Genomic DNA, 12,715 nt, shown 5'->3' with positions numbered 1-12,715 from the left:
GTTGGACGCTGTCGACGGAGCTCGATCCGCGGAGACCCGGAGCTGGACCGGGACGGCGAGGTGCGGAGGGAACGGCGGCGCTCGGGGAAAGACGGGATCAGGGGAGGGAGAGGAGCTGTGGCGGTGGCGTCTTCAGCAAGAGAGACGCCGATCTGTGTGTCTGCGCGCGTGTGCTGCTGGTGCTATATGGGACATGATTTTAGCCGTGTCCCGTGTGTGTGTGTGCTTCCGCTGCGATTTTCCTGCTGCTTTGTTGTGCCACACATACAAGAGTTGCTAATGCAGATGCTTATAGGTTTGCTGCATGTTAATTTTGTTGTGATTACCGATTGAGAAAGAGAGGCCACGGCTGGGGGAGAGAGAGAGAGGTGCTGCTTTTTCTGCTTCAAGATATTGCAACCGTTGTTTGTGTTTCTGCTTCAAGAAATTGAGAGAGAATTCTCATACAAAGAAAGAGATAGATTGGTAGAAATGTATATTGTAGATTGGGAGAAATGTATATTGTCTATTAATTTGTAGCTGTGAGATTTTGCTTGTGCCGTTTTGATTAGTTTGTTCTCGAGAGCATCCATGATGTTACATCCAAGTTTACTCATCCTTGCACTTTGAGTTTTGACTTTTGACAGTGAAGAAAAACATTGGGGACTATGTAGTCTGAGATGCTCCCATCTTCTTTCTTTTATTTTAATTTGGTTGTTTGTTTGTTTGTTTATGGCTTTCTGTTGCTCAAGTCATGGATCGATGATGTGATTGTTAACTGCGTTATCTATCTTGAACTTCTCAAGTACTGAAGAAAACATTACCTGCTGAGATCCAAGGCACCCTTGAAGTTCTTAACCTTTCCTTATTGTTTTGTCCGATTAACTTTGACAGTCAAGGTTTTTTTTCCCTGAGTAGTATACCTTGCTGGCTTTTGACTTCCGTATAGTTGCAAAAAAAAGTAAGTTATATAATAATATGGTATAATGTACAGTTGCGTGTCGGTCCGTCCGTCTTTCTTTCTAGTCATGTGATGTTCGATTGCGTGTTCATCCATAGAATCCATGTTTGGTTTCTTATCCATAGGTTCCGAGTTTGGTTTCGTAGATTCAGGTTGGGTCATTCATAACACTCTTTATGTTTTGGTCATTTATGATAGTGTTACAAGCCTTCTGATCAGAACTCATACTTCTATGCAGATAAATAAGAACAAGATGGTGATTAATGGTGATGCACCTGCAAGAGGGAGTGCAGCAGCTGCGGCAAGCTTGCGCAGACGTAGAACCACCAGCGGTGCTGCTGGAGGTGGTGGTGGCGCCAGTACAATGCTTCAGTTCTACACTGACGAGGCTGCTGGGCGCAAGATGTCGCCAAATGCTGTTCTGATCATGAGCATAGGGTTTGTTGCCGTCGTTGCTGTGCTCCATGTTTTCGGCAAGCTGTACCGTTAGGTTCCATATGCAAGGTGCACCTTGAACAGAGGAACTCATAGACTTAAATAACTGCATAGCAAATGACTGTCGTATCCTGAAGACATTTCCATATTACCATATAAGTTTATATACCTGATAATATATACTGAGATGAGAAGTTAATTATGGTCGAATACTTGCAAGAAGCTTGGCTGAGGACTTGTTCTTTATTACAGTTATTAATTTTCCTGAGTCATTTGTTTCAAATATGTTCCATACAAGCCATTGCTGTTGTTTTACACATTAGTTCCTGAGTCTGAAGGAAATGTTCTGGTAGCATAAAAATTATGCTTGGCAGGTAGTATAGGTGGGACTATACATGTAGCTTTCGTTTGACAAGCATGTGACAAGTGTTGAGCAAGTCATTCAAGAACTGTTTGGTCGTCTGTTCTATCATGCGAAAAAAAAGTAGAGAAAAAGAAGGCAAAAACTTCATGAAATGAGTAGTTCAATGTGAAGCGCATGAAGAATATGAAGGAGTTCATTGATGTCCATTGTATAAATATTCCCATTCAGGCCTTATTCAAGGTTTGTGCTTCGCAATGTCAAACTATTCCACATAGTAGTATGGAACATTGGAGCATAGTAGTATGGAACATTGGAGGAAAACAAAGGACAGGCGAGCACTACTCGCGAAAGATATTTTCTACATATGCAACCTAGGCAGCACTTCAAATCTTTGGACATGCCATATGTTACATAAACTCCCTATGGCAGCAGACTACCATAGGTTACCTCTGCCTAGGGGGCTGTTCAATTCTTTAGGTGAATGATGCATTTTTGAGATGATATATGAATAAATATATGTATATATCGTATTTATTGATCAAAAGGGGTTTCCCCCCGCCCCATTTTATTAAAAACAGGGCACACAGCCCAAACCGACAGTTTAGAGTTCTCGGATCTAGCCTAGAGTAGCAGAATCAGAAGCGTTTCTAACAGATTACATCTGAAACTAGCGAGCAAAAGGCTCAGAGAAGGCCAACAGGAACAAAAAGACACAAACTAGCCACAACTGATGACATAAGAGAGGCGCACGGCTCAGTCGGTGTGTGCCTTTAGCATGAAGCCTTCCAGCCTGTTTTCCATCTTGCCTCTCAGCCCCCTGTCCAGGCTATTCGCAGCGCTTCGCCTCTTCGACGGTCCAGGAGCAGGAGACAGCGCCGTAGAAGCACAGACTGGTCTCCCCCACTTAGGATCTTCCACTGATGGAGCAGAGAACATGCCCTTCCCAAAATTGCCCTGGTGCTTGTCCACGGCACACCCTGAAAACACAGATCGTTACGCATAGTCTAAATGCTCCAAATGGTAGCAACAGAAGCAGTGCCAATCATACTTTTCTTATTATTAATATCCCATAGGGCAGAAAGCTCCTCCATACTACCCGGTTTTTGAAATCCAAAAATCTCCGCAACATCTTTCCAAATATTATCAGCAACCACACAATCGAAGAACAAATGACTAACAGTTTCATTCTCACAACAAAAAAGACAAGTCACATCATTCACAGGGTGTCTCTTACAGAGATTGTCTCTGGTAAGGATTTTATTATGATATGCTAACCATAAGAACACCAAGTACCTATGTGGTACTAGAATTTTCCAAAAAAAAATCCATATAGGGGTAGAAACCCCACCCCAGTTAATCATCTCATAAAAGGAACTCACACTGTATACCCCAGACGCTTCAAGCGTCCAGACAGGGTGATCTTCCTCACTAGTTGGTTTCTTATTTGCAATCACTTGGTTTAGAACACCCCATCTAGCGAGGAAATCTTCGTCAACACATCGGTTGAAAGAAAGTTTCAGGGTTTTCCCATCCCAGACCTGGGAGACCTTACAGTTTTGTTGTTAACAAATCTCAAAAATATCCCAGAATTGAGTCTTAAGGGAGATATCTCCGACCCAATTATTGCTTGCCATTGCCTAAAGTCCACCTATAGAAAGGTCTTGCAGCGGCCAAAGCCCAAGTAAATCCTTTCCAGAAAGGTGAGCCCACCCCTTGTTTTGACCAGAGCAAATTAGGTTTATCAGTATTGTATTTATGGTCAACTAACTTCACCCAGTCCCTATCACTGTTCTGGTAATATCTCTTAGCCCAGGAGGAGGCTAACAGTGCCATATTAAACTCCCTCAAGTTTGGAACACCAAGGCCACCAAACTCCTTCTTTTGGGAAATCATCCACCAGTTAGCTAGGTGATGTTTATGATTTTCATCAAGGTTCCCCCAGAAATGAGCCATCTGGGAAGTGATAGCTTTGATGGCCCATTTCGGGAACTTGATCATAGACATCAGGTACATAGGGATACTAGCTATGCAAGCTTTGAGCAAAATTAGCTTAGCTTCATAGCTAAGAAGTCTCCCTTTCCACCCACCAAAGTGTTTGATGATTTTATCGACAATGGGTTGTATGTCCTCTCTTCTCAGTTTCAAATAATGGAGTGGAACTCCAAGATACTTGAGAGAGAAAACCCCCACTTTACAACAGAAAATCTGGGCTAGTAGCTTGACCTCAGTAGGATCAAGATTGACAGACACCAGGTCACATTTATCATAGTTGATTTTTAACCCAGAAAGTCTTTCAAAGCAGGCAAGCAACCACTTCAGGTTTTTTTTGCATGTTCAGGGTTAGAGTCAAGAAATAGTATAGTATCATCCGCGTATTGAAGACTGATAAGACTTTTAGGAACAATATGAGGGATAACCCCCGAAATTAACTCTGCATTAATAGCTTTGGCAAGCATCCTGAAAAAGACATCTGCAACAAGGTTAAAAAGCATTGGAGAGATCGGGTCCCCTTGTTTTAGGCCTCCCCCCCCCCCCACACAAAATATGGTCCAAGCACGTCGTTTATGTTGACACAAAAGGAACTCTATTGTAACAAGGATATAATCCACCCTATCCATTTAGCCCCAAAACCTCGGGATTTTAACATTTCAACTAGGAAATTCCAGTTATCGCGGTCATATGCATTCTCATAGTCTATTTTGAGGACAACCTCCGGTTTACCCGATTTGTGGACCTCGTGTATCCGCTTCATGCGCCGTGACAACACTCTCCAGGATGAATCTACCTCACACAAAAGCGGTCTGACATGGAGAGAGCAGTCTTTGCCCCAAAGGGGAGACCCTAGTGGTCATGGCTTTACTAAATATTTTTATAGAGCAATTGCTCAAGCAGATAGGCCTGAAATTTCTCATGTGTCTGGCGTCAGGTTCTTTGGGAATAAGATTAACGAGAGAGTAGTTCAATCTTTGGATGTCTAGGGTACCACACTCAAAGTCTCTCACTAAATTCATAAAATCATTCTTGATCACCTCCCAGAATTGTTGATAAAATAAGAAGGACAGCCCATCAGGGCCAGGAGCACCACTAGCATAAGAACCGATGATGGCCTCCTTGATTTCCTCCTCTGAAAAAGGTTTTTCTAATAACTCATTTTCAGCCTCAGTAACCAGTTCATCCGCAGACCAAAAATGGTCGCCCAGGTGGATGTTAGGTCTTGGTTCAAATCCAAAAGTGTTTTATAAAATTCAATAGCCACCTCCAACATGTCTCTGGTGGAGTAGACAGGTCCTTCCGATCCCTCTAACACAGAGAGATGATTTTTCCATCTACGTTGGTTAGCCACAGCATGAAAATATGATGTGTTTTTTTCACCCTCCAGGATTTTCCTATCTCTAGATTGTTGCCACATGGCAGTTTCTGTTGGGGATCGTAGCAGAAATTAAAATTTTCTACGCATCACCAAGATCAATCTATGGAGTTTACTAGCAACGAGAGGGGAGGAGTGCATCTACATACCCTTGTAGATCGCGAGCGGAAGCGTTCAAGAGAACAGGGTTGATGGAGTCGTACTCGTCGTGATCCAAATCACCGATGATCCAAGCGCCGAACGGACGGCACCTCCGCGTTCAACACACGTACGGAGCGGTGACGTCTCCCACGCCTTGATCCAGCAAGGAGGAGGGAGAGGTTGAGGAAGAAGGCTCCAACAGCAGCATGACGGCGTGGTGGTGGTGGAGTGACAGTTCTCCGGCAGGGCTTCGCCAAGCACACGCGGAGGAGGAGAGGTGTTGGGGAGGGGAGGGGCTGCGCCTTGGATGTGGTGCTGCAGCCCTCCCCTCACCCCTCTATTTATAGGGAGAAGGGGAAGGGGGCCGGCCCCTCTAGATGAGATCTAGAGGGGGGCGGCGGCCAAGGGGGGAGGGAGCTTGCCCCCCAAGCAAGGGGGGCGCCCCCCTTTAGGGTTCCCCCCAAACCCTAGGCGCATGGGCCCTAGGGGGGTTGGCGCCCAGCCCACTAAGGGCTGGTTCCCTTCCACCTACAGCCCATAAGGCCCTCCGGGGCAGGTGGACCCTCCCGGTGGACCCCCGGAACCCCTCCGGTGGTCCCGGTACAATACCGGTATACCCCCGAATATTTCCGGTGACCGTATGGTGACTTCCCATATATAAATCTTTACCTCCGGACCATTCCGGAACTCCTCGTGACGTCCGGGATCTCATCCGGGACTCCGAACAACATTCGGTAATCACATACAAACCTTCCTTATAACCCTAGCGTCATCGAACCTTAAGTGTGTAGACCCTACGGGTTCGGGAATCATGCAGACATGACCGAGACACCTCTCTAGCCAATAACCAACAGCGGGATCTGGATACCCATGTTGGCTCCCACATGTTCCACGATGATCTCATCGGATGAACCACGATGTCGAGGATTCAAGCAATCCCGTATACAATTCCCTTTGTCAATCGGTACTTTACTTGCCCGAGATTCGATCGTCGGTATCCCAATACCTCGTTCAATCTCGTTACCGGCAAGTCACTTTACTCGTTCCGTAATGCATGATCCCGTGACTAACTACTTAGTCACATTGAGCTCATTATGATGATGCAATACCGAGTGGGCCCAGAGATACCTCTCCGTCATACGGAGTGACAAATCCCAGTCTCGATCCGAGCCAACCCAACAGACACTTTCGGAGATACCTGTAGTGCACCTTTATAGCCACCCAGTTACGTTGTGACGTTTGGTACACCCAAAGCATTCCTACGGTATCCGGGAGTTGCACGATCTCATGGTCTAAGGAAATGATACTTGACATTAGAAAAGCTTTAGCAAACGAACTACACGATCTAGTGCTATGCTTAGGATTGGGTCTTGTCCATCACATCATTCTCCTAATGATGTGATCCCGTTATCAATGACATCCAATGTCCATGGTCAGGAAACCGTAACCATCTATTGATCAACGAGCTAGTCAACTAGAGGCTCACTAGGGACATGTTATGGTCTATGTATTCACACATGTATTACGATTTCCGGATAACACAATTAAAGCATGAACAATAGACAATTATCATGAACAAGGAAATATAATAATAACCATTTTATTATTGCCTCTAGGGCATATTTCCAACAGTCTCCCACTTGCACTAGAGTCAATAATCTAGTTACATTGTGATGAATCGTACACCCATAGAGTTCTGGTGTTGATCATGTTTCGCTCGTGGAAGAGGTTTAGTCAACGGATCTGCGACATTCAAATCCGTATGCACTTTACAAATATCTATGTCTCCATTTTGAACATTTTCACGAATGGAGTTGAAGCGACGCTTGATGTGCCTGGTCTTCTTGTGAAACCTGGGCTCCTTGGCAAGGGCAATAGCTCCAGTGTTGTCACAGAAGAGAGTCATCGGCCCCGATGCATTGGGAATAACTCCTAGGTCGGCAATGAACTCCTTCATCCAGATTGCTTCATGTGCTGCCTCCGAGGCTGCCATGTACTCCGCTTCACATGTAGATCCCGCCACGACGCTTTGCTTGCAACTGCACCAGCTGACTGCCCCACCATTCAAAATATACACGTATCCGGTTTGTGACTTAGAGTCATCCAGATCTGTGTCGAAGCTAGCATCGACGTAACCCTTTACGACGAGCTCTTCGTCACCTCCATAAACGAGAAACATATCCTTAGTCCTTTTCAGGTACTTCAGGATGTTCTTGACCGCTGTCCAGTGTTCCATGCCGGGATTACTTTGGTACCTTCCTACCAAACTTACGGCAAGGTTTACATCAGGTCTGGTACACAGCATGGCATACATAATAGACCCTATGGCCGAGGCATAGGGGACGACACTCATCTTTTCTCTATCTTCTGCCGTGGTCGGGCATTGAGCCGTGCTCAATCTCACACCTTGCAATACAGGCAAGAACCCCTTCTTGGACTGATCCATATTGAACTTCTTCAATATCTTGTCAAGGTATGTGCTTTGTGAAAGACCTATGAGGCGTCTCGATCTATCTCTATAGATCTTGATGCCTAATATGTAAGCAGCTTCTCCAAGGTCCTTCATTGAAAAACACTTATTCAAGTAGGCCTTTATACTTTCCAAGAATTCTATATCATTTCCCATCAATAGTATGTCATCCACATATAATAAGAGAAATGCTACAGAGCTCCCACTCACTTTCTTGTAAACACAGGCTTCTCCATAAGTCTGCGTAAACCCAAACGCTTTGATCATCTCATCAAAGCGAATGTTCCAACTCCGAGATGCCTGCACCAGCCCATAGATTGAGCGCTGGAGCTTGCATACTTTGTCAGCATTCTTAGGATCGACAAAACCTTCCGGCTGCATCATATACAATTCTTCCTTAAGGAAGCCGTTAAGGAATGCCGTTTTGACGTCCATTTGCCATATTTCATAATCGTAGAATGCGGCAATTGCTAACATGATTCGGACGGACTTCAGCTTCGCTACGGGTGAGAAGGTCTCATCGTAGTCAACTCCTTGAACTTGTCGATAACCCTTAGCGACAAGTCGAGCTTTATAGATGGTAACATTTCCATCCGCGTCCGTCTTCTTCTTAAAGATCCATTTATTTTCTATCGCTCGCCGATCATCGGGCAAGTCTGTCAAAGTCCATACTTTGTTTTCATACATGGATCCTATCTCGGATTGCATGGCTTCAAGCCATTTGTTGGAATCTGGACCCGCCATTGCTTCTTCATAGTTCGAAGGTTCACCGTTGTCCAACAACATGATTTCCAGGACAGGGTTGCCGTACCACTCTGGTGCGGAACGTGTCCTTGTGGACCTACGAAGTTCAGTGGTAACTTGATCATGATCGTCATCATTAACTTCCTCTCTAGTCGGTGCAGGCACCACAGAAACATTTTCTTGTGCTGCGCTACTTTCTGGTTCGAGAGGGGTCATCTCATCAAGTTCCACTTTCCTCCCACTTACTTCTTTCGAGAGAAACTCTTTCTCCAGAAAGGACCCGTTCTTGGCAACGAAGATCTTGCCTTCGGATCTGAGGTAGAAGGTATACCCAATGGTTTCCTTAGGGTATCCTATGAAGACGCATTTTTCCGACTTGGGTTCGAGCTTTTCAGGTTGAAGTTTCTTGACATAAGCATCGCATCCCCAAACTTTAAGAAACGACAGCTTAGGTTTCTTTCCAAACCATAATTCATACGGTGTCGTCTCAACGGATTTCGACGGAGCCCTATTTAAAGTGAATGCGGCAGTCTCTAAAGCATAACCCCAGAATGATAGCGGTAGATCGGTAAGAGACATCATAGATCGCACCATATCCAATAGAGTGCGATTACGACGTTCGGACACACCATTACGCTGAGGTGTTCCAGGCGGCGTGAGTTGTGAAACAATTCCACATTTCCTTAAGTGTGTGCCAAATTCGTGACTCAAATATTCCCCTCCACGATCTGATCGTAAGAACTTTATTTTCCTGTCACGTTGATTCTCAACCTCACTCTGAAATTCCTTGAACTTTTCAAAGGTCTCAGACTTGTGTTTCATTAAGTAGACATACCCATATCTACTCAAGTCATCAGTGAGGGTGAGAACATAACGATAGCCACCGCGAGCCTCAACGCTCATTGGACCGCACACATCAGTATGTATGATTTCCAATAAGTTGGTTGCTCGCTCCACTGTTCCGGAGAACGGAGTCTTGGTCATTTTGCCCATGAGGCATGGTTCGCACGTGTCAAATGATTCATAATCAAGAGACTCCAAAAGTCCATCTGCATGGAGTTTCTTCATGCGTTTGACACCAATGTGACCAAGGCGGCAGTGCCACAAGTATGTGGGACTATCATTATCAACCTTACATTTCTTGGCATTCACACTATGAATATGTGTAACATCACGTTCGAGATTCATTAAGAATAAACCATTGACCAGCGGGGCATGACCATAAAACATATCTCTCATATAAATAGAACAACCATTATTCTCGGATTTAAATGAGTAGCCATCTCGCATTAAACGAGATCCAGATACAATGTTCATGCTCAAAGCTGGCACTAAATAACAATTATTGAGGTTTAAAACTAGTCCCGTAGGTAAATGTAGAGGTAGCGTGCCGACGGCGATCACATCGACCTTGGAACCATTCCCGACGCGCATCGTCACCTCGTCCTTCGCCAGTCTCCGCTTATTCCGCAGCTCCTGCTTTGAGTTACAAATATGAGCAACCGCACCGGTATCAAATACCCAGGAGCTACTACGAGCGCTGGTTAGGTACACATCTATAACATGTATATCACATATACCTTTGGTATTGCCGGCCTTCTTATCCGCTAAGTACTTGGGGCAGTTCCGCTTCCAGTGACCGTTTCCCTTGCAATAAAAGCACTCAGTCTCAGGCTTGGGTCCATTCTTTGTCTTCTTCCCGGCAGCTTGCTTACCGGGCGCGGCAACTCCCTTGCCGTCTTTCTTGAAGTTCTTCTTACCCTTGCCTTTCTTGAACTTAGTGGTTTTATTCACCATCAACACTTGATGTTCCTTTTTGATCTCCACCTCCGCTGATTTCAGCATTGAATATACCTCAGGAATGGTCTTTTCCATCCCCTGCATATTGAAGTTCATCACAAAGCTCTTGTAGCTAGGTGGGAGCGACTGAAGGATTCTGTCAACGACCGCGTCATCCGGGAGATTAACTCCCAGCTGAGACAAGCGGTTGTGCAACCCAGACATTTTGAGTATGTGTTCGCTGACGGAACTATTCTCCTCCATCTTACAACTGTAGAACTTGTCGGAGACTTCATATCTCTCGACCCGGGCATGAGCTTGGAAAACCATTTTCAGCTCTTGGAACATCTCATATGCTCCGTGCTGCTCAAAACGCTTTTGGAGCCCCGGTTCTAAGCTGTAAAGCATGCCGCACTGAACCAGGGAGTAATCATCACTACGTGACTGCCAGGCGTTCAGAACGTCTTGAGTTGCTGGGAAAACAGGTGCATCACCTAGCGGTGCTTCAAGGACATATGCTTTCTTGGCAGCTATGAGGATAATCCTCAGGTTACGGACCCAGTCCGTGTAGTTGCTACCATCGTCTTTCAGCTTGGTTTTCTCTAGGAACGCGTTGAAGTTGAGGGCAACATTAGCGTGGGCCATTTGATCTACAAGACATATTGTAAAGGTTTTTTAGACTAAGTTCATGATAATTAAGTTCATCTAATCAAATTATTAACGAACTCCCACTCAGACAGACATCCCTCTAGTCATCTAAGTGATACATGATCCGAGTCAACTAGGCCGTGTCCGATCATCACGTGAGACGGACTAGTCATCATCGGTGAACATCTTCATGTTGATCGTATCTGCTATACGACTCATGTTCGACCTTTCGGTCTCTTGTGTTCCGAGGCCATGTCTGTACATGCTAGGCTCGTCAAGTCAACCTAAGTGTATTGCGTGTGTAAATCTGGCTTACACCCGTTGTATGCGAACGTTAGAACCTATCACACCCGATCATCACGTGGTGCTTCGGAACAACGAACCTTCGCAACGGTGCACAGTTAGGGGGAACACTTTCTTGAAATTTTAGCGAGGGATCATCTTATTTATGCTACCGTCGTTCTAAGCAAATAAGATGTAAAACATGATAAACATCACATGCAATCAAATAGTGACATGATATGGCCAATATCATTTTGCTCCTTTTGATCTCCATCTTCGGGGCGCCATGTTCATCATCGTCACCGGCATGACACCATGATCTCCATCATCGTGTCTTCATGAAGTTGTCTCGCCAACTATTACTTCTACTACTATGGCTAACGGTTAGCAATAAAGTAAAGTAATTACATGACGTTCCAGTTGACACGCAGGTCATAAATAAATTAAGACAACTCCTATGGCTCCTGCCGGTTGTCATACTCATCGACATGCAAGTCGTGATTCCTATTACAAGAACATGATCAATCTCATACATCACATATATCATTCATCACATCCTTCTGGCCATATCACATCACATGACACTTGCTGCAAAAACAAGTTAGACGTCCTCTAATTGTTGTTGCAAACTTTTACGTGGCTGCTATAGGTTTCTAGCAAGAACGATTCTTACCTACGCCAAAACCACAACGTGATATGCCAATTTCTATTTACCCTTCATAAGGACCCTTTTCATCGAATCCGATCCGACTAAAGTGGGAGAGACAGACACCCGCTAGCCACCTTATGCAACTAGTGCATGTCAGTCGGTGGAACCTGTCTCACGTAAGCGTACGTGTAAGGTCGGTCCGGGCCGCTTCATCCCACGATGCCGCCGAATCAAGATAAGACTAGTAACGGCAAGTAAATTGACAAAATCGACGCCCACAACAACTTGTGTTCTACTCGTGCATAGAAACTACGCATAGACCTAGCTCATGATGCCACTGTTGGGGATCGTAGCAGAAATTAAAATTTTCTACGCATCACCAAGATCAATCTATGGAGTTTACTAGCAACGAGAGGGGAGGAGTGCATCTACATACCCTTGTAGATCGCGAGCGGAAGCGTTCAAGAGAACGGGGTTGATGGAGTCGTACTCGTCGTGATCCAAATCACCGATGATCCAAGCGCCGAACGGACGGCACCTCCGCGTTCAACACACGTACGGAGCGGTGACGTCTCCCACGCCTTGATCCAGCAAGGAGGAGGGAGAGGTTGAGGAAGAAGGCTCCAACAGCAGCACGACGGCGTGGTGGTGGTGGAGTGACAGTTCTCCGGCAGGGCTTCGCCAAGCACACGCGGAGGAGGAGAGGTGTTGGGGAGGGGAGGGGCTGCGCCTTGGATGTGGTGCTGCAGCCCTCCCCTCACCCCTCTATTTATAGGGAGAAGGGGGAAGGGGGCCGGCCCCTCTAGATGAGATCTAGAGGGGGGCGGCGGCCAAGGGGGGAGGGAGCTTGCCCCCCAAGCAAGGGGGGCGCCCCCCCTTTAGGGTTCCCCCCAAAC

The 12,715-nt window shown here is 45.7% G+C and overlaps 1 protein-coding gene, 1 non-coding gene and 1 pseudogene across 2 annotated transcripts in view; all 3 read left to right on the top strand.

Annotated features, from left to right (window-relative positions):
- Positions 1 to 1,587, top strand: part of LOC123119136 (protein transport protein Sec61 subunit beta) — a 2,106-nt gene extending 519 nt beyond the window's left edge. Inside the window, exon 2 of the mRNA XM_044538831.1 lies at positions 1,179 to 1,587. Coding sequence (XP_044394766.1) covers positions 1,194 to 1,430 — 237 coding nt within the window. The 5' untranslated portion in view covers positions 1,179 to 1,193 and the 3' untranslated portion in view covers positions 1,431 to 1,587. The remainder of the gene's footprint in view (positions 1 to 1,178) is intronic.
- LOC123126462 (uncharacterized) lies at positions 562 to 665 on the top strand (annotated as a pseudogene).
- On the top strand, positions 733 to 818 carry LOC123126465 (small nucleolar RNA snoR27). Its single transcript, XR_006461708.1, has one exon. It is a non-coding gene; the product is annotated as a small nucleolar RNA snoR27 (small nucleolar RNA).
- Positions 1,588 to 12,715: the final 11,128 nt, after the last annotated feature.

The sequence above is a fragment of the Triticum aestivum genome, chromosome 5D (genome assembly GCF_018294505.1).
Source record: "Triticum aestivum cultivar Chinese Spring chromosome 5D, IWGSC CS RefSeq v2.1, whole genome shotgun sequence".
NCBI lineage: Eukaryota > Viridiplantae > Streptophyta > Magnoliopsida > Poales > Poaceae > Triticum > Triticum aestivum.
This window is presented reverse-complemented; position numbering and strand designations above follow the sequence as displayed.